Below are 18,888 nucleotides of genomic sequence, written 5' to 3' on the forward strand. Positions count from 1 at the left end.
GCACACCATGAAAACTGGATCAAGGACAGTTAATAAAAGTTAGTGAAGCATGTGAGAAAAGATTCACTTTGCCTCTCATTGTGGTTTGGTGAGATGTTTTGTCTGTTCGTACCAGTTTTTACTCTGTGCTCGACTTGCGCTGAAATTTTTGGTGTTCGTTTAGGGCATCATGGCAGGGCATAATTTCCAACGAACTTTGTGGTTGTCCTGTTTCACAGCAGTCTTACTTGTTGGCTCTGCTACCTGAACTTTAAACCACATCTTTAATAAAGATAATGGATGTTTTTGGATTGCATTACCAGTGGTGTTGTCTTATTTTCTATCACACACCAATATGTGTTCTCTTTAGAAGTTCAGAATAAACTATATGAGGTGGATGAGTGAGACACACAAAGGAAGTGAGTGTTTGCATGTGTGTTTGCCAAATGAGACCCGGTGATAAGCAGGCCGGAGATAATGTTGAGAGAAAATTGGATTTCACTAGGGAACAACAGGATGAGAATGCTAATGCCATTTAGTGCATATGTATGAGAGTCAAAAACAAATATAATTTCTCTGTCTTCTCACTTTCACCCACTGTCAGTCACTCTCCTCTTCCTCTGAGCTCACCTCTTGCCCCCACATTGCATCTTTTTTTTTTTTTTTTTGTCTGCATTTGTTCTCATTGTTTAACTCCACAAGAGGGGAGTCAACATTGTATGAGATCGATGCATATTTTAGTCTTGCAGCCAAATATTTTTGCATCTTGTCTTTCTGTCACTCTTTTTCCCTCTATTCATGCCACCTTCTGTCTATCTTCTTCCTGTTTCCTGTCCCTCATTTCTCTTTCTGTCTCCCCTTGTGTTCCCATCCGTCCTTCGCTGTGTTCCTCAATTTTCACCACCTCCTCCCACTGCCCTTCCTCTCACCACTATTGTGTCTTTCCAATACTGCTCGCCACTTATAATCTTGTCCCTGTCCACCATGCAGAAGAGGAAGACCACAACCATCTCTGTGGAGGTGAAGAAGTCCCAGCATAAGTACATCATAGGTCCGAAGGGCAACACGTTGCAGGAAATCCTGGAGGCCACGGGGGTGTCAGTAGAAATGCCTCCTCTGGACTCCGGCTCAGAAACTATCATCCTTAGAGGGGAACCCGACAAACTGGGACCAGCACTTACACAGGTCTACGCCAAGGTGAGAAGTAAAGGAGGGACACAGAGAACAATGTAATAAGGGGCTGAGACAGAGACATTTTTGTGCTTTTTAGCATAATACTTCTTGTCAGAGCATGACGTCACTAAAGTGGAGGCCCCTATTCGTGCTCTTATTTTGTTATGTTAGAAATGAAACTAAGTTCTTTAATTTAAATCATTTTAAATTTGGTCTCATTTAAGTGTATATGAAATACGATTTAGATTTGGTGTCTCTATATACGTGCTTGGAATAGGGAGATGAGGGCCCTCCAAAATCCTCAAAAAATGCGAAAGCACCGCATCCTGTTGAAGTGGATCAACATTATTGCTGAGTCAGATTTGTGTATCTCATAGACTAGTTACTGCAAATCCAGCTGTCAGTCTTCTTTAAGCTCTGCTTTTGGTCTCCACCAGCTCAGGCTAAAGGCTCCTCTAGGTTTGCCAGCTAACTACTGACTTGTTCTGTCTATTTTTGGTACATGGAAGCAAAGCACAATAGGTTGATCAGAGCTGTTGTTCCTGATACAGCTGCCTCCTCATATCGCAAATTAGGGGAAGAGTGAATAAAAACAGCAAAGTTGCAAGCTGGAAAATGAAAACAATGAACCAAAAGACTTAACAGTTGGGATGTCCGATATTGACTTTTTTGCCGATAACCGATATTGTCCAACTCGCAATTTCTGATTCCAATATCAACCGATACTGATATATGTGGGCTTGGAAATAATTCCAAACCACAGACATATTGTTAGTCAGGCACAGCAAGCTTATTACTGCAGCCACACTTCTGTTTACATGCTTCACGCGCAGTTTGATGATGTGATCATTTGCACGCCAGTAAATGCCAGCGAAATGCAGGCATCGTTTTATCAGTTTTCATGATAGGCAAAAAAAACGATAACGATATTGACTGATATTACATTTTTATGCCAATATCGGGCTGGTAATATCGGTGGACCGATATTGTTGGACATCCCTAGTTATAAGCTCTGTAGACCTGATGGCAACTGTGTCATCTTGGGATGAAAATCTGTGCGTCATCATTGCAAGCAACCCTCCTTAATTGCATATAGTAATTGATCCATTGTTAAATGTAAACTGGTAATGAGTGATGTGGCCACGAGAGGTTAGCCTTGTATGAGTTTGTTCATGCAAACCTGGTTTTGACCCTGAATGACGTTGTGATGATGTTTTGCCTGTACAGGCTAAGAGTGTGATGGTGGTGGAGGTGACTGCTCCAGCCTGGCTACACCGTTTCATCATCGGCAAGAAAGGACAAAACATCGGACGGATCACACAGCAGCTACCACGGGTAAGGAATGAAGGAGAGAGGAGGGGATCATGATATGATTTAGAAGCCAGAGATAACATGAAAAGTCCCACATCTTGCTCCAGTAATATGACAAAAACTTTGATCATGTTGGATGAAGACTGTCTTGTGGGATTTTTAAAAAAATATATATAGCCGATAGAATAAAAAGTGATGAAGGAGCAAAAATTGATGACACAAAGTATAGAGGACACTCTAAGTTGGAAACTTAACATTGAAGTAGATATGTTTGATGAAAAGTGACACTCAGTCAATACAGGGTGAGGATTTTTAACTGGTTCGTCTTTTTCCATGTGTGTAGGTTCACATAGAGTTTACGGATGGTGAGGAGCGCATCAGTCTGGAGGGGCCGACAGAGGAGGTGGAGCAAGCTCAGGCCCAGATACAAGAGATTATCAAGGATCTGGTCAGTATCGTGGACCTTTTACAATAAACCCTCTATAATAAAAGTGTATAAACTAATGGTGTACCTATGTTTGTGTCTGAGCTGCGTTTCACTGTAGTTTCTCTCAAATAATAAGTTTGCTTTCCTGTGAAGATATTGTATTTGCCCCTAAGTGATCATCTCATCAATATTTTTAAAAAGAAGTTATTAGAGTGCAAGGATTTACAAACAAATGTGCCTATCAGCAATGTTATAGATAATTAGCTGAACAATTGTATTGAAGAATAATGACATAACTTTTTTCTTCAGGAAGAATATTCTACTTTTTGTCAATCAATATCAGATTTTTTTTTTTAAAGTAAAAATGTCTTCAGCTGTTCTAAATTGAGGAATTTGAGGGATACAGTTATGCAATTTCTGTATTTTGAAATATATGTGAAAAAACAAAAACAATTTTTTTTTAGGTTTATTGTACTTTTGAGCAATTTATTGAGACATAAGTCAAGACATATTATTAAAACTTGGTATATAAGGGTCATATTGATGTAAAGCAAATAAAAATACTCCAAAAAATTGCACTGCAGTATGCAAAACTGTAAGAATATGTCCAGGCAGACTTGCACAATGGTAGGTCTTAAAAGGTTAATGAGTCTGAAACTTTATTTGACAGAAATCTGTTTATTTTCCCGTTATTTCTTAATATTTGATTAGCATTCTGGCTATTATGGTTGAGTAATAGCAAAACAGGTCTTTAAAAAAAGTTTAGTTTTCTTTTTTATTCTCAGTTATCATTTTGGTGCTAGTGATTGTCCTTCACTGGCTAAAACCTCTCCTGGGAATGTGCCAAATAATCCACCCAGCAGGAAAAATCTCACCCATTTATCAACAATACCACAAATATATTAACTTATCAAAGCATTAGCTGCAACCCTTGTTACAACATGAGGATCTGCTATTTAAATAAATTGTTAGTTGAAAGACGAATCTCACAAAATCCTTTTTACTGAATTTATCTTAAGATTGGAGTATAGACTGTAGTAGATACAGATCTGATGGGCTTCAGTATTGTAGCACTGAGGATTCTCTGTCTGTCCCTCTGTGTCCAGCTGGTGAGGATGGACTACACGGAAGTCATCATAGATCAGCGTTTCCACAGACACCTTATCGGAAAGAACGGAGCCAACAGTAAGTACATGTGTGTTCTACTGATTTCAGCCAGATAAAAGCTGCTGTACCAACTCTGCCAGTGTTGTAAGTTCAAATGCAAGTGGGACCAGTCATGTTAAGTATATTATGTAGTGATTTAATTCATTTGTGACATTCTCAGTTGGAACCTTTGTCACGGGTCACCACTCTCTCTCCCTATGTTTCTAGCCTGACTTCCATACTATCAAATAAAGGCCATTTAAAAAGTGTGTTTATTTTAGTGTATTGAAGAAAGCAGTGACTTAATAGCATGGAATCAGGTCCATAAGTAGTCAGAGTGTGACAGTTTTTGCAGTTTTCAAGGTCAAGGTGTCTTTATTAGTCTCCCTTGGGAGAAACTGGTCACATACCACTCGTACAACAATAAAATAACAAACATCCAGAATAAAAAATAAATAAATGAAATACAAGTGCAGTGCAAATTCAGCATTATGTACAAAAATAGTACAGAACAAAACACACCCTTTACACTGTCACACACATGGTTATCTGGATGACCTTGCTGGCTTCCTATCTTTCTGCACATCCTAGGCAATCTACTCATTAATGAACGTCACTGATGAAGGGATGAATGAGTGTTTGCATCTGTTATGTTTACATAGTGGAACCCTATACCTTCTTCCTGAGTTAAGTAGAATGTATTCGGGGTGCAGTGCATGAAGGTATCTGACAAAATATTGTCTGCCTGTCTGAGGGTCATTTGTTCAAACGAGTCTTGGGAGGTTAGAGGTGCTGGAATACCGATGACTTTCCCTGCTGTCTTTAAGAGATTCATTTTCCCACTGTTCACCATCGCAGTGCATTTTGAAAGAAGCAATGAAGTTGTATTTGAAACATTGGCCTGCCTGAACTATATATTAAATATATTACCAGTTACTAAATGAAGTTTCTTATCTTTATGCTCCTTAGTATGTCACAAAAAAACAAGGAAATAGGCCACATCAGGCCATTAAACTGTTTATCCATCAATTGTCCAGTTACTTTTGAGCCTGTGAAAATTGAGAAACTATTTAGAATTTTATAGTTAAACTCCTTGAATTAAAGGTGAAGATCTACACTTCAAACACCTTGATTGCTTCATTTCATATCCATTGTGGTGTTTAACCTCATATGAACATACAGTCTAGACATTGTTAATGTGGTAAATGACTGTTCTAGCTGGAAACGGCAGATTCTTAATGAAATATCTACATAGGGGTATTTCTCCTTAGGGGCCCATTTCTAGCAACCATCACTCCTGTGTTCTAATGATACATTGTGTTAGCTAATGATGTTAAAAGGCTAATTAATGGTTAAAAAACCCTTGTGCAACTATGTTAGCACGTGAATAAAAGTGTGACTTTTCATGGAAAACATGAAATTGCCTGGGTGACCCCAAACTTTTGAACTGTAGTGTACATATAGACCTGACTGTGTTTCATCAGACATTACACTCAGGTATTTTGCTGTTTTTATTTGACTCATTTTAGCCAATTTTCTTTTATGCAGTTTGAGTAAAAAAAGCGTTGCAAAATAAGTAGTTCAGTAGATCAGTGACTGATAAAATGGCAAGTTAAGAGCCGCTACATCAGATTCAGGCCCCAGAAAACATGTTGCTTGTGGTTATGCTTTAAGTACCTCAGCTATAAAATGTAGTTGTAAGAAGTTTGTGTGTCAGTGGCAGTGCACATGCGTGTGTGAACATTTTTACATGTTTTTCCTCCATGAAAACTAGTCAGTGTTGTATTACAGAGCCCAGACTCTGTGCTTTTTTGTAAGATGAACCAATGAACCTGCTATTCAAACATTTTTTGGGTGAAATTCAGTCCCAACTTTGAAAATGCAAGCCTTCCTCACTTTCTTTTTACTGTTCTGCCGCACCTTTCTTCCCTTCCTGCTTTCTTCTTCTACATCCTCCCTACAGTCAATAGGATCAAGGAGCAGTACAAAGTGTCAGTACGAATCCCTCAAGACTCAGAGAGAAGTGGTTTGGTCCGGATTGAAGGAGACCCTAAAGGAGTGCAGCTGGCACGCAGAGAGCTCATCGAGATGGTCCAGAGAATGGTGAGAGTGTGGCCAAAGTTTCGGTTGGTTCGTTCATTCATTTCATTGGACTCATTTAACCAGACGCATTTTTCCTGTTTCCAGGAAAACGAACGCACCAAAGACCTGATTGTGGAGCAGAAGTTTCATCGGACAATCATTGGGCAGAAAGGAGAAAAGATCAAAGAAGTTCGAGACAAATTTCCTGAGGTGAACGTTCTGTGTGACCCGGCACTTTATCTTGCCTTGTCATCGCTGTAATTAGTTTTGATTCAGCTGTAATTTAATTTGGTGACTAATATCTCATTGGCTTTTTAGGTCATTATCAATTTCCCTGATCCATCGCAGAAGAGTGACATTGTCCAGCTGAGAGGGCCGAAGAACGAGGTGGAGAAATGTGCCAAGTTTCTCCAGAAAATCATTGCAGACCTGGTATAACCCACTTTTTTCTTTTTATCTTTGACCTTTGGCTTGTCTCTGTCTCCTTACACTTGTTTGGCTTCCTTTCTTTTGTAGATTGAGAATAGCTTCTCGCTTTCCGTTCCCATCTTTAAGCAGTTTCACAAGAACATAATTGGTAAGGGTGGCGCCAACATTAAAAAGGTGAGACTTTATAAAAACTGTTGATCACTCAATTTCCCATCTCAGCACATTTCTTACTAAGAGGCACTTAAAGGGTATTCAATATAGGCTCTATATACCTACACAAATATGCTATGAACTGTGCTTATCTTGAGAGAAAAAAAATGACTAAAATTGCTTAAAAAGATTAGATCACACTGTTATCAAACAATGTTGCAGTATGTGTTGGACAGAAGATAATAACAGATGTGTATGCCACCAGATCCGTGAAGAGACAAACACCAAGATCGACCTGCCAACAGAGAACAGCAACTCTGAGATGATCGTAATCACAGGCAAGAAGAGCAACTGTGAGGCAGCCAGAGATCGAATCCTTGCCATCCAGAGAGAGCTGGTGAGACAACAAAGACATCAGATTGTTTTCTCATTTGTTGTGGTTGCAGGCTTTTGAGGAAGAAACAGACTAATTTATTTTCTGTTTACTGTCCCTCATGATTCCCACAAAAAATACTTTTAGTGCTGGTCGTTTGCTAATGTCACTGCTCTAAAACCTATTGAACAGCTGAGACAGTATAAGGCGTGGCTGATTAACAATCAAACTTGTGACAGGCTCTGCCTAGAAAACACCTCACTGAACTAATAGCACTTTAGGATAGGTTTAACCCAACCAGAATGAATTTATTATCATTGTCTTCGTTTTACTATATTGTTTTGGTTTTTTTTTTAACATCTGTAACCCTGTATGTTTTTCTTTTATGTTTGGGACGACCAATGGAAATAAGCCTTGTGCTAAATCCGACTTTTTACTGCAAGTTTGTGTAAACTTAAGACATTGTACCTTCATTAATATGCACTGTCCCATCCAAATAAATAATGAAATGACTAAATAAAACAACAGATTTGATTGGCAATATCACAATATCTAGCAATAACATGCAAAATACATCAGTTTTATTTTAATATGTTTCTATACTATTAAGTGTGTGGCCTTATGCAGTAAACATGAGATGGATTTATTGTTAGAGTACATTTTGACAAGAAAAATTTTTGCTTTTGCTGAAATTTTCAATAGCATCTTACTTTGTTCTTCAAATGATATACATGAGATAATTGTCATCATATGGTGGGATAAAACTGAGATCATGTGATGATTGCTACTTCTGTTGAGAAAGCCTGCTTCATTTCCCATCATTTCAAAGCTCCTGGTATAAGATAAGACTATTCATCCCAGAGAGCCAAGAATGGAATTTGGAACCCACATGGTATGCAGGAGTTCTACCACTGAAACACCAAGAAATTGTCCCACAATGCCAATTTAAAAAGCAATACTTGGACATTGAGTGAGGATTTTTTTTGTTACTTATCTGCTTTGACTGTATACAGATATATATTCTTCATCTACAGACTATATTAAACTCAGTCTCTCTTACTTCATCCCTCCAGGCCAACATTAAAGAGACAGAGGTCACCATCCCAGCCAAGTTGCACAACTCTCTGATCGGCTCCAAAGGCTGCCTTGTGCGCTCCATCATGGAAGACTGCGGCGGCGTCCACATCCATTTCCCCTCTGAGGGCTCCGGATCAGACAAGGTCACCATCAGAGGGCCTGTTGGTGAGGTAGAGAAAGCCAAGAAACAGCTGCTGCAGCTAGCTGAAGAGAAGGTGAGGAAAGAAAGGTGTAAAGAATGGTTCCTGGTCTCAAGGAGTGGATGTACTGAAGAGGTGACTGGAAAGTGAGTTGTGAAAGGGGCAAATACTTATATCCTTTTCTGGTCTTCTCTCTCGTCTCTTTGTACTTCCTCCTTTACTGCCCTTTTTAGCAAGTCAACAACTTTACAGCTGAGCTTCAGGCCAAACCAGAGTACCTACAAATTCTTGATTGGTCGTGGTGGAGCCAATATTCGCCGTGTGCGAGACAGGACGGGGGCCCGCATCATCTTCCCCTCACCTGATGACACGGAGCAAGAACTGATCACCATTGTAGGGAAAGAGGAAGCTGTGCGTCAAGCCCAAAAAGAGCTGGAGAGTTTGGTCAAAAACCTGGTAACTACCTCCATAATAACACTGCAATTTAATTTATTGTTAGTATCTTGAGTATTGATTTGTTTTGTTGCTTTTATCAGCCATTGTTGCTTTGATTAGGCTTTTAATAGATTTTTTTTTGGACTAAGCCAACAAAGGCTGTTACTAAATTGGTAAATATGAAATGTAAAAACAGGTTTGACAGATGCAAATTCTAAGATATTTTTTAGCTTAGTTATTTGATGTAATTGAAGGAATGATAACAGTCCTGCATTGACAAGAATTTGCAGTCAACCTGAGGGGAGGAACCCTGTGTAGGTGCACCTTAAATTACTGATCCAGAAACCCTGAGAGCAAACAGCAGGCCACTGAGCACTTTAGAGACATAGTTAGTTAGGCATGTATGTATTCAATAAAATGAGGAATGTTTGTGGGATTCTTTTTGCAGCTTTTATTTGACAGTCATAGTGAGAGGAAGACAGGAAAATGAGGAGAATAATGGGGGGATGACCTGCAGCAAAGGGCCATGGGTGGGAATCGAACCCCTGCATGAGGACTATAGCCCCAGTTTATGGGTCGCCCGCACAACCTGTTGAGCTACCTGGGTGCCCCAAATGAGCAAATTTAATTGCATAAAACAAGAACATGGCTTTGGTGACATCTTATTAGTTACCTGTTCAAAAATTGAATTAATCAATAATACTGTCATCATCATTTTATTGTTTCTAAATGCTTTTGGTTGGAGGCTTTACTTCCAAACTCTGTTATCAGTCATTAATCGTAAAATTTAACTTGTTAGATTCTATTGAGCGCAGAGTCACTGAGGAATCCCCTTTCTCTATTAAATACTCCACTCTGACTGCATTCTTGTTGTCCTCTTTTCTTTTTTTTCCCCAGGATGACGTGGTGGAAGACAGCATGGTGGTAGATGTTCGCCATCACCGCCACTTCGTGTGTCGGAGAGGCCAGGTGCTGCGGGAGCTGGCGGAGGAGTATGGCGGTGTGGCTGTGAGCTTCCCTCGTACCGGAGCCAACAGCCAGCGGGTTACTCTGAAGGGGGCAAAGGACTGTGTTGAGGCTGCAAAAAAACGCATCCAGGAGATTATTGAGGATCTGGTAAGATACAGAAATGACCTCTGGCAAGAGACTCCTGTATGGACCAATGTCTGTGGTCAGGTCGAAGCTAAATTAAAATATATAAGTCTAATTATTGCCAAAGTCACAGAAATGCTATACCAGTATTAGCTGCAAAATCTAAACTTAAAACAGGAACAAGAATCAGAAGGCGTTTCGTGTTGTTTTCAAGGGCTCTGCATGAAAAATAATGTTTACTGGGGAAACAAACAAACCTTTCAGACACTCTGGTAACTAGCTTACCCTCATTTATGTTATGTGCAATGATTTAACTTCAAGAAATGATGCACGTAATCCTCCTAAATAATGTTTCTGTTGCCTCCTCTCTTCCTCGCCTGTCTCGCGAAGGAGTCTCAGGTGAGCGTGGAGGTTGCCATACCTCAGCGCTATCACCGCGCCATCATGGGGCCTAAAGGCTGCCGCATTCAGCACATCACCAGGGAGCATGAGGTCCAAATCAAGTTCCCCGAGAGAGACGACAGTGCTTCAGGTCAGAAACACATGTACAGGATGGATGCCTGCAGCTGTCAAACTGCTGCTGATCATATGTCGCCACTATCAAGTGGGTTTATTATTGGGTCAGTGTTTATTTAGATTATTAAAACTTTCTCAAGTTATCTTCTTAGCAGCTCCTTTAGCAGGATAATATTTGATTTTACTCGCATGGAAGACACAATGCAACGAATGATTTTATTCTGTTTTCTGTTTTGCAGGTCAGGAGGCCTCACCACAGGAAAACGGCGAGGTCAGTCCAGAGGCAGAGTTTGTCCCCCGCAAGTGTGACATCATCACCATTTCTGGACGGGCAGAGAAGTGTGAACAGGCTAAAGCTGCACTGTTGGTAAGCGCCATTTCAGTTCAGTTAGGTGTGACGCTGCTGCTGCTGTTGCTTTTGATCTGCTGTCACTCCTCTGATCTCCTACTGTCACTGCCTCCTCCTTCAGGCGTTGGTGCCCATAACGGAGGATGTCGAGGTATCTTACGAGCTGCATCGCTATATCATTGGTCAGAAGGGCAGTGGAATCAGGAAGATGATGGAAGAGTATGAGGTTAGGCGACACTGTAGTTCTCTGGTGCCACCTTCTGGCCAAGTTGTGTTTCATAATGCAGGTCAAAATGGCCTCTTTCAGAGTTTAGTTTTTTTGTTTTGTTTTGCATCAGTTCTAAAATACACAAGCTGTTTTAGACATCCGTACTGTAGATGCAGCTTGTCAGCTTACAGCGAAAGTAAAGAAGTGTCAGAAAATTAGTCTTGTGTGTTTTCCTTCTGCAGGTTAACATCTGGGTGCCACAGCCAGAGAAGCAGCTGGATGTGATCAAGGTGACGGGCCTGGTAGCCAACGTGGAGCGAGCCAAACAGGGTCTGTTGGAAAGGGTCAAAGAGCTGCAGGCTGAGCAGGAGGACAGGGTACAAACACACACTTTACTGGATATAGTCATGTTAATGTCACATCCAGTTTTCTGCACATACCAGATGCTTTTGTGTCTTTTTATTTACTTGTTACTTGCTTACTGGGTTGACAGAATTTCAGCCACCTTCAGTGATGTATTTGTTACTTGTCTTGCCAATTTTAGTTTTATAGCTCAATTTCAGAAATTTACCTTGAGCCTTACAGCAGGGTGTCAAACTCATTTTAGTTCAGGGGCCACATACAGCCCAGTTTGATTTCAAGTGGACCAGACCAGTAAAATCAGAGCATAATAACCTGTAAATAACCACAACTCCGAATGATTACTTTGTTTTAGTGCAAAAAAAGTTAATTCTGAAATTGTTCACATTTAAGGAATTATCTTTTCACAAAACATCATGAACAACCTGTAATTTCTTAAGAAAAATAAGTTCAGTTTCAAAAACATTATGACTCAGTTTGTCATTTACACATTACAACTTTCAGATCACAAAAGCACAAAACATTCAGTCTCAGGTATCTGGAACTACTTCACTTTATGATCAAAATGACAAAAGTCAGACAAAAAAAAAAGAAAAAACACCAAAAACAAGACAAAATATTACAAACATGAGACACAAATGACACAAGCGAGAACAAAAATGACAAAAATGAGACAAAAAAACAAATAAATGGAAACACAAAATGACAAGAACAAGACAAAAAACACAAGCAAGACAAAAAGGAAACATAAACCGTGAGACAAACAACAAGTCATTCAAAAAACAAGACAAAATATTATAAAAATGAGGCACAAAATATTACAAAAACGAGACACAAAACGACAAAAGAACAATGAGCAATATAGTGTTTTAATTTATGATCAAAACAACTTCTCAAGGTCTGGAAATTATTATAAATCTACAGTTAATGTCTTCTCTGTAGTTTTTACACTTTGGCGAGCCGCTTCTGGCCTGCGGGCCGCATGTTTGACACCCCTGCCTTACAATATAAACATTTGTTGGCATCCATGGACCTGTCATTTGGAAAAGGAAAAACTCCCCCAAAACACTTTGAGAGCAGAAAAAATGAAGGAAACCTCTGGAGGACCACAGAACTGGCCAACAAAGCATATTCTCACCATAGACCATTGGAATTAGAAATTACTTTGGGTTGTTCATTGAGTCACACTGGACACCAATTATTATGATATGAAAGTTTACAGTAAGCTAGATGACAGTTTCTAAACTTAAGAAGTATTGTATCTGTGATGCAAACACAAATAAAGTTTAATTTTTAAGGTGAAAGGAGCACCATGCTCATGATCATGTTACCAACTCCCAAACTGATTTTTGAATTTTTTGAGTATGAAAGCTTCATTATGTATTTTTTATTCCTTTACAGACAGAACATATAATAATCAGAAATGAGCATGCCATGTGTAATGGGATTTGTGTATACTTCTTTCAGGCCCTGCGCAGTTTTAAGGTGACCATGTCTGTAGATCCAAAGTTTCATCCCAAGATTATTGGCCGCAAAGGAGCAGTCATCTCTCAGATCAGAAAAGATCATGATGTCAGCATCCAGTTCCCCGACAAAGGAGATGAGCAGCAGGTGTGTGTTTTACATAGCTTTTGCCACATAATTTATGATTTGGTGGTTTATTTGTTTTGTCTCTTATATAACTGACTTTATATTGAACTTTGAAAACAGAAACCTCATTGCTCTTTTCTAAACTAAATCCTTTCCTTCCTTCTTACCCTCGAATTCTTTCAACTCAATCCCCCTTGAAAATGTTTTGTCCTTGTTCTTCCAACCCCTGCCTCCTATGCCAGGATCTGATTGTGATCTCTGGTTATGAGCGTAACGTGGAGGAGGCACGTCAGGCCATCCAGCAGCTTGTGGCCGAGCTGCAGGAGATGGTGAGCCAGGACGTTCATCTGGACCCGAGGACCCACGCTCGCATCATTGGAGCCCGTGGCAAAGCCATCCGCAAGCTGATGGAGGAGTTCAAGGTTTGACACGACACACATTCATAATTATTAACTTAAGACGAATGAGGAAATATACGCAGCTGATATTCACGTGTTCACATCGCTCCTCTTCTGGCCACCAGGTGGATATCCGGTTCCCTCAACCAGGCTCCGACGAACCCGACAAAGTGACGGTGACAGGCCTTCCTGAGACTGTTGACAACGCCATTGATCACCTGCTCAACCTGGAAGAGGAATATGTGAGTTCACACTATTAGAAATTAGCCAACCATGCCCTTGCAGCAAGTTGTCCTCATACGTACGCTTCTAGATTAGCATTAACAGCTTACTGCATGACAGCTCCACAGAATCAGGCCTCAGTAATAAAACACAAGTAGAATTTGGTGTGGTGTACTGCATCATGTTTTACAGATATTCAGCCGTTTATTCATATAAATGGCTACATATTTAACCAATATATAAATCCTAAAATATTAAGGAAACATAAAAAGTGTCAAAGTTTGAAAAGAAAGACATAATTCCTCACTACACAATGGTGATGTTTTTTAAATATATTAGTTTATTTAAACGTGTTTCTGTTTTATTACTCCGCCAAGGAACGCGGTCGATTGGCGTTGGTTTGTCTGTTTGTCTGTCTTTTAGCAGCATTATTCAAAAACGGAACAGTGGATGTGGATAAAATTTTCAGGGAAGGTCAGAAATGACACAAGGACCAAGTAATTAGATTTTGGCAGTGATGCAGCTTATAGTCTGGATCCACAGATTTATTGAAGATTTCTGTATTACTGCGAGATAGCGGCACGGCGTCACTGTAACTATGACAACAAGTGAATGCTATGTCAGCTGCCTGATGACGATCACATGATTGCGATCCTACTACAAATCCACTGCTGTGGATTTATCGGGACTTATCCGTTGGAAATCATACAAGGACTGAGCAGCCTTGGTGGAGTACTGCGCTCTCTGAGTGCTTTTCTTGATATTTTAATTATTATAATTTTTGCCTTATGAAACTAGAACAGCACTCAGAAAGCACAGTGCTCCGTTAAGGCTCTTCATTCCACCATATGCAGCATTTTTTTTTTAGAAATGCAGCATTTGTTTATTGGTTATTGATAATCAGAAATCATGGCAACATAGAATGGCCATTTAATAGAGATGTGCACACAAACAAAATGACCTTGCGCTGAGCACAGGTGTGTGTTATGCATGTGTACGTTTTGTACGGATACCAAATCGTGTGACCTAAATATGTAGCAGGTGACGGGAATTGATAGGACTCAGAAACACTTGCACAATTTAATCAATTGTTCCTTGTATTATTTCTGACGGATAAGTCCGCAGCGGTCAATTTGTAGTAGGATCACAATCATGTGATCGTCAACAGGCAGCTGACGTAGTGTTCACTTGTAGACAGAGTTACAGTGACGCCGTGCCGCTATCTCGCTACAGAAATCTTTAACAAATCCGTTTGTCCGTTTCTGAGTAATGTTGCACACAGAACTCCACCGCACTCCTTGGTAGAGTAATTACATTTTAGCCATTACAACCTCATGACCAACGGCATTTTTTTCTTTCTTGTAACACCTTCTCTACAGTGATTACCGACTACTTACTATAGTGAAATCATCAGGGTGATTACAGTAGGAGTTATGAGCATGCCCACAGTATCTTAGTCTGGGTCAAAATGAACACTGACACATCAAACACATACAAACCAGGAGCTGTTTTCTCTTTTCCACCCTCCAACACTGTCTCTCAGATGCTCAGTGTAACAGAGACAGAGACCTTGGCAGCATACATGAAGCCTCCGTCTCGCTATGGAGGAGGAGGGGGAGCAGGAGGAGTGGACGATAGCAGCGGGGGTCCAGCTAAGGGCTTTGTAGTGCGGGACGCCCCCTGGAACGCAGCAGGAAACAAGGTGGGATGTGCTCGTTGTTTACACTCATTTATGAAGTGCAGTTAGCACTAGAGACAGCATTTCAATCTAGAATCACCAGTTCACCTCAGCATGTTTTTGGATGTTGGGAGGAAGCCAGAGAACCTGGAGAAAACCCACACATGCACAGGGAGAACATGCAAACTACATGCAGAATGATCCCAGGCTGGGACAAGATCCCAGGATCTTCTAACTGCAAGCCAACAGTGCTAACCATGAACCACTGAGCAGCCCTATTTTGCCTAAAATGTTTGATTTAATTTCATTGATTTGTGCTTAAATTAAGATAGAATTTATTTGATTGATGTAATCTCTTCTTACATGGGATGTATTTTAGCCTGGAAGGGTGTATTCTGGGCTTGGCTATTTCAGCCCCCTGGGAATAAATTGGGTTAAGCTAAAGTATATTTTGGCCAGGGTTTAATCTGGCCTGTTGCACACAGACCAAGTCGATCTTAGTTTAAGTATAAATCAAAGACAATACAAAAAGATATTACATTGACATCTGTTGTACAGAAACAATTGAAAGCAACACTAGTCAACATGGATGTTCTTTCCTAATGTTTTGCTGAAAATTTTCTTTGTTTTCAATTCAGTTTTTCCTTTGATTTGAACAGTTTTAATTGTATTTAGCTCAAGGACATTCTAGTTATGTTCTTTCATAGTGATTTGCTTGCTGATGGAACCCAGAACAACTTAATTAAGAGTTTAAAACCCTTCTGTGTGAACTGGTATAAACTGACCTAGACTTTGGATGGGGTTAATCTGGCCTGTTACACCGGGTCAGGAGAGAGTTGGGGAGGCGGCTCGAAACGGAGAAATGAGCAGAACTTTTGTGTTTGTTTGTTCCAGGCTCCAGACATGAGCAGCGCTGAGGATTTCCCCACGTTTGGGACAGGCGTGGCCCCGAAGCAAGCGTCTGCATGGGGTCCCAAGAAGTTCTGAAGCTACGCATCTGAAAAGGAAAAAAAAAACCTTCTGTAAAGTAGATGATGAGAGAGAAAACAAAACTCTTATGAAATTGCTGCTCGCCTTCCTCCTCCTCCTCCTCCTCTTCCTCTCTTTAGTGACCTTCCTATTGTCTCTCGTTCTCTGTAAGCCCCTGCTGTTCTCCTTCAACCAGCCACAATGAATTCTGGGAGAACTATTTCTTCTTTCGTCCTTCTCCGTCTCTCTTCTTAGTACCTCTACGTCCTCCTTCCTACGAGAGAAAAAACTGAACGTTGAGCGCTCTCTTCATAGTTTCGCTGTCCTGCTTTGCCTCTCGGTTGCACCACCCCGGCCGGTCTCGCTGACACATTTAAAAAAAAAAAAGCGTTTATTTTCCACTTGCGACTGCCAAACCTCTCCCCTCAGAATTAAAGTGTCACCTCACTGCAGTACATAAAGAAATGTTAGAATCCTTCAGAGTAGAGTCAGGGAAATATTCGGAGATATCTGAAGCGAGGCGCTTTTAGGAGCATGGGGGTCGTGTGTCCAAGTTAAGACAGCTAATTTGGATTTCTAAGCTAACAAAGAAGAGAGGAGTCTGTTTTATAGAGCAAGAAGAGTTTGTACACTATTCCATCTTTGAAGGTTCTTTTCCTGTGGTTTTTAGAAGAAGCTTTCTTATTGGCTCACCTTTTCAGTCACTCGTGGTGCAGCAGATGAGGCAATGAGCTGTGTTTCAGTGTGTGCGTGTCGGTGGGTTCAGGAGAGGTTTTTTTTCACCCACAAGTGTTTGTAGATCCCTTTTTAATTTATTTCTGAGCTGGGAGCAAAAAAAGAAAAAAAACAGCTGCTGTAGTCGACGTTCTTTTTACATTTTGATGACTCAAAAGATGTGGAAGTCCTGCGCCGAGTGTTTGTACTGAAGGTTGTTTTGTCACAACTGTTTATTTATTCAAAAAGGAGCCATTTTATTTGAACTACTGTGACCATGCGTTTTTATAAAAGCACTCATTGTAGCTTGCAACGTTCCGTTCGGGAGTGAATGCTGTACGTCAGGGTTTGGGAACATGTCAACAGTTGCTATGTCTAAGTGTACAAAGAACTTTTCGCTATTTTTTTAAACTGTGTGGGGTTTTTTTTGTTGTCGGTTTCTGGCATATTTGAAAGACTATGTATGTATGTGTGCGTGCGCGTGGAAGTTAAGATGTATATTTGAATGAAGCTGAACCAAACTTTTACATCGTCTTTGTCCGTTTGTCTCTTCCTCTGAGCTGTTCTCGGAGCTCATTTAGAAGCTCTCAGCTCGCCATTAAAACTTGCTGCTTAAAATCAGATCTCCCCTTCCGAAAAAGAAACTCACTACCAACAGCAGAACTTTGGTTTTCTCTCATACAAGTACTTCACCTGTGTTTCATGATATTTTGTAGCAAATACCTTAGATGCCCCTTATTCCTTTTACCAGTTCTGACACTTAAAGTAACGCGTCCTGTTGCTAAATTCTACAGTTGGCCCAGACTTTGATCAGTTTATCTAAACCTTCCTTGTGCCTGGAGTGGTAAAGGAATAGTTTGGACAAAATGCTTAGTAGCTTTCTCTGAGAAATAGATGAGAAGATCAGTCAAAAGAGACCGTTCTCCTACCATGGAGACTTGGAGGTGGAGTATGTGAATCGATCTGTTAGCTCTGTGTGCACTTTTGGCTCTATAAATGGGAAACAAAGTGGCTCCAACTGAGCAGCACAAACTTATTGCAGCGTGTCCTGTGCATGCTTGTGCTCGTGCACGGTGCATAGCAAAAGGATGAACCTGGCACATGCTACCTAAATATGCTAACTAGCTAAACATCTCTCTCCAGAATTGCAGACTCCACCTTTAAAGCAGGAGAAAAAAATTGCCACAAAAGATAACTCATCAACAAGTTGCATCTTGTTTGTACAGAAACAGTTTTCCTTTAACAGGATAATTATTAGAGTTAAAGAATACTGTCATGAGCTTCAGCATCATTTTGCTGCTGCACTTGACTGCTGTAGTGTTTCATGACTTGCTCAGAGTTCGGATGCTGAAATACAAAGTTGGACAGTAAGTGTAAAGCACTGTGTTTTGAATTCATTTTTGACTAAATTTGATCCATTTTAGATCCATAATCAGACATTTTTATGTTATTATAGACCTTTTTTGAGTCGTTTTGGAAAAAAAATGATATTTAAAACAAATTTTAAATCATTTTGGACAGATTTTATCTCACTTTGGACACTTTTGAGTTTTGTTTTTTTTTTTTTACAGTTTTCAAGACATTTTTATGATTTTTCTGTCATTTTGAGTCATTATGAACATATTTTGAGTCATTTTGGACAAGTTTTGAATCATTTTTGACATAGTTTGAGCCATTTTAGACAGATGGTCAGTCATTTAGGACAATGTTATGTTATTTTTGACATTTTTCAAGTCATTTTTGGAAAGATTTTGATATTTGAAACAAATTTCAAATAATTTTGGACAGATCTCATCTCACTTTGGACACTTTGAGTCTCGTTTTTTCAATTTTCAAGACATTTTGAATTATTTTCTGTCATTTTGAGTCATTATGAACTTAATGAATGGACAGATTTAGTTATCTAAATTTACTCAGTTGTTCTGTATCCGACCAGTCCTATTCAGTTCTGTAACTTAAATTATAAACTGTAAATTAGTTTTAAAATGTAGTTTTTTCTTAATAGCTTTCCACTGCCCTGTTCATACTTCCATTAAAACATTTTTTGCTTGTTCATGTGATATTTCCAGG

At 39.9% G+C, this 18,888-nt stretch overlaps 1 protein-coding gene across 1 annotated transcript in view; it reads left to right on the forward strand.

Moving 5' to 3' along the window:
* Nucleotides 1-17,345, forward strand: part of hdlbpb (high density lipoprotein binding protein b) — a 26,956-nt gene extending 9,611 nt beyond the window's left edge. Inside the window, 22 exon segments of the mRNA XM_023283338.3 lie at nt 970-1,176; nt 2,380-2,487; nt 2,807-2,911; nt 3,997-4,075; nt 6,000-6,139; nt 6,224-6,328; nt 6,437-6,550; nt 6,635-6,721; nt 6,963-7,094; nt 8,144-8,362; nt 8,521-8,565; nt 8,567-8,743; nt 9,620-9,838; nt 10,205-10,346; nt 10,570-10,697; nt 10,801-10,905; nt 11,130-11,264; nt 12,715-12,858; nt 13,080-13,259; nt 13,361-13,477; nt 15,001-15,159; nt 16,030-17,345. Of these exon segments, the coding sequence (XP_023139106.2) occupies nt 970-1,176; nt 2,380-2,487; nt 2,807-2,911; nt 3,997-4,075; nt 6,000-6,139; nt 6,224-6,328; nt 6,437-6,550; nt 6,635-6,721; nt 6,963-7,094; nt 8,144-8,362; nt 8,521-8,565; nt 8,567-8,743; nt 9,620-9,838; nt 10,205-10,346; nt 10,570-10,697; nt 10,801-10,905; nt 11,130-11,264; nt 12,715-12,858; nt 13,080-13,259; nt 13,361-13,477; nt 15,001-15,159; nt 16,030-16,122 (2,940 nt within the window). The 3' untranslated portion in view covers nt 16,123-17,345.
* The last annotated feature ends 1,543 nt before the right edge of the window (nt 17,346-18,888 follow it).

Source organism: Amphiprion ocellaris, chromosome 23 (assembly GCF_022539595.1).
Source record: "Amphiprion ocellaris isolate individual 3 ecotype Okinawa chromosome 23, ASM2253959v1, whole genome shotgun sequence".
Lineage (NCBI taxonomy): Eukaryota > Metazoa > Chordata > Actinopteri > Pomacentridae > Amphiprion > Amphiprion ocellaris.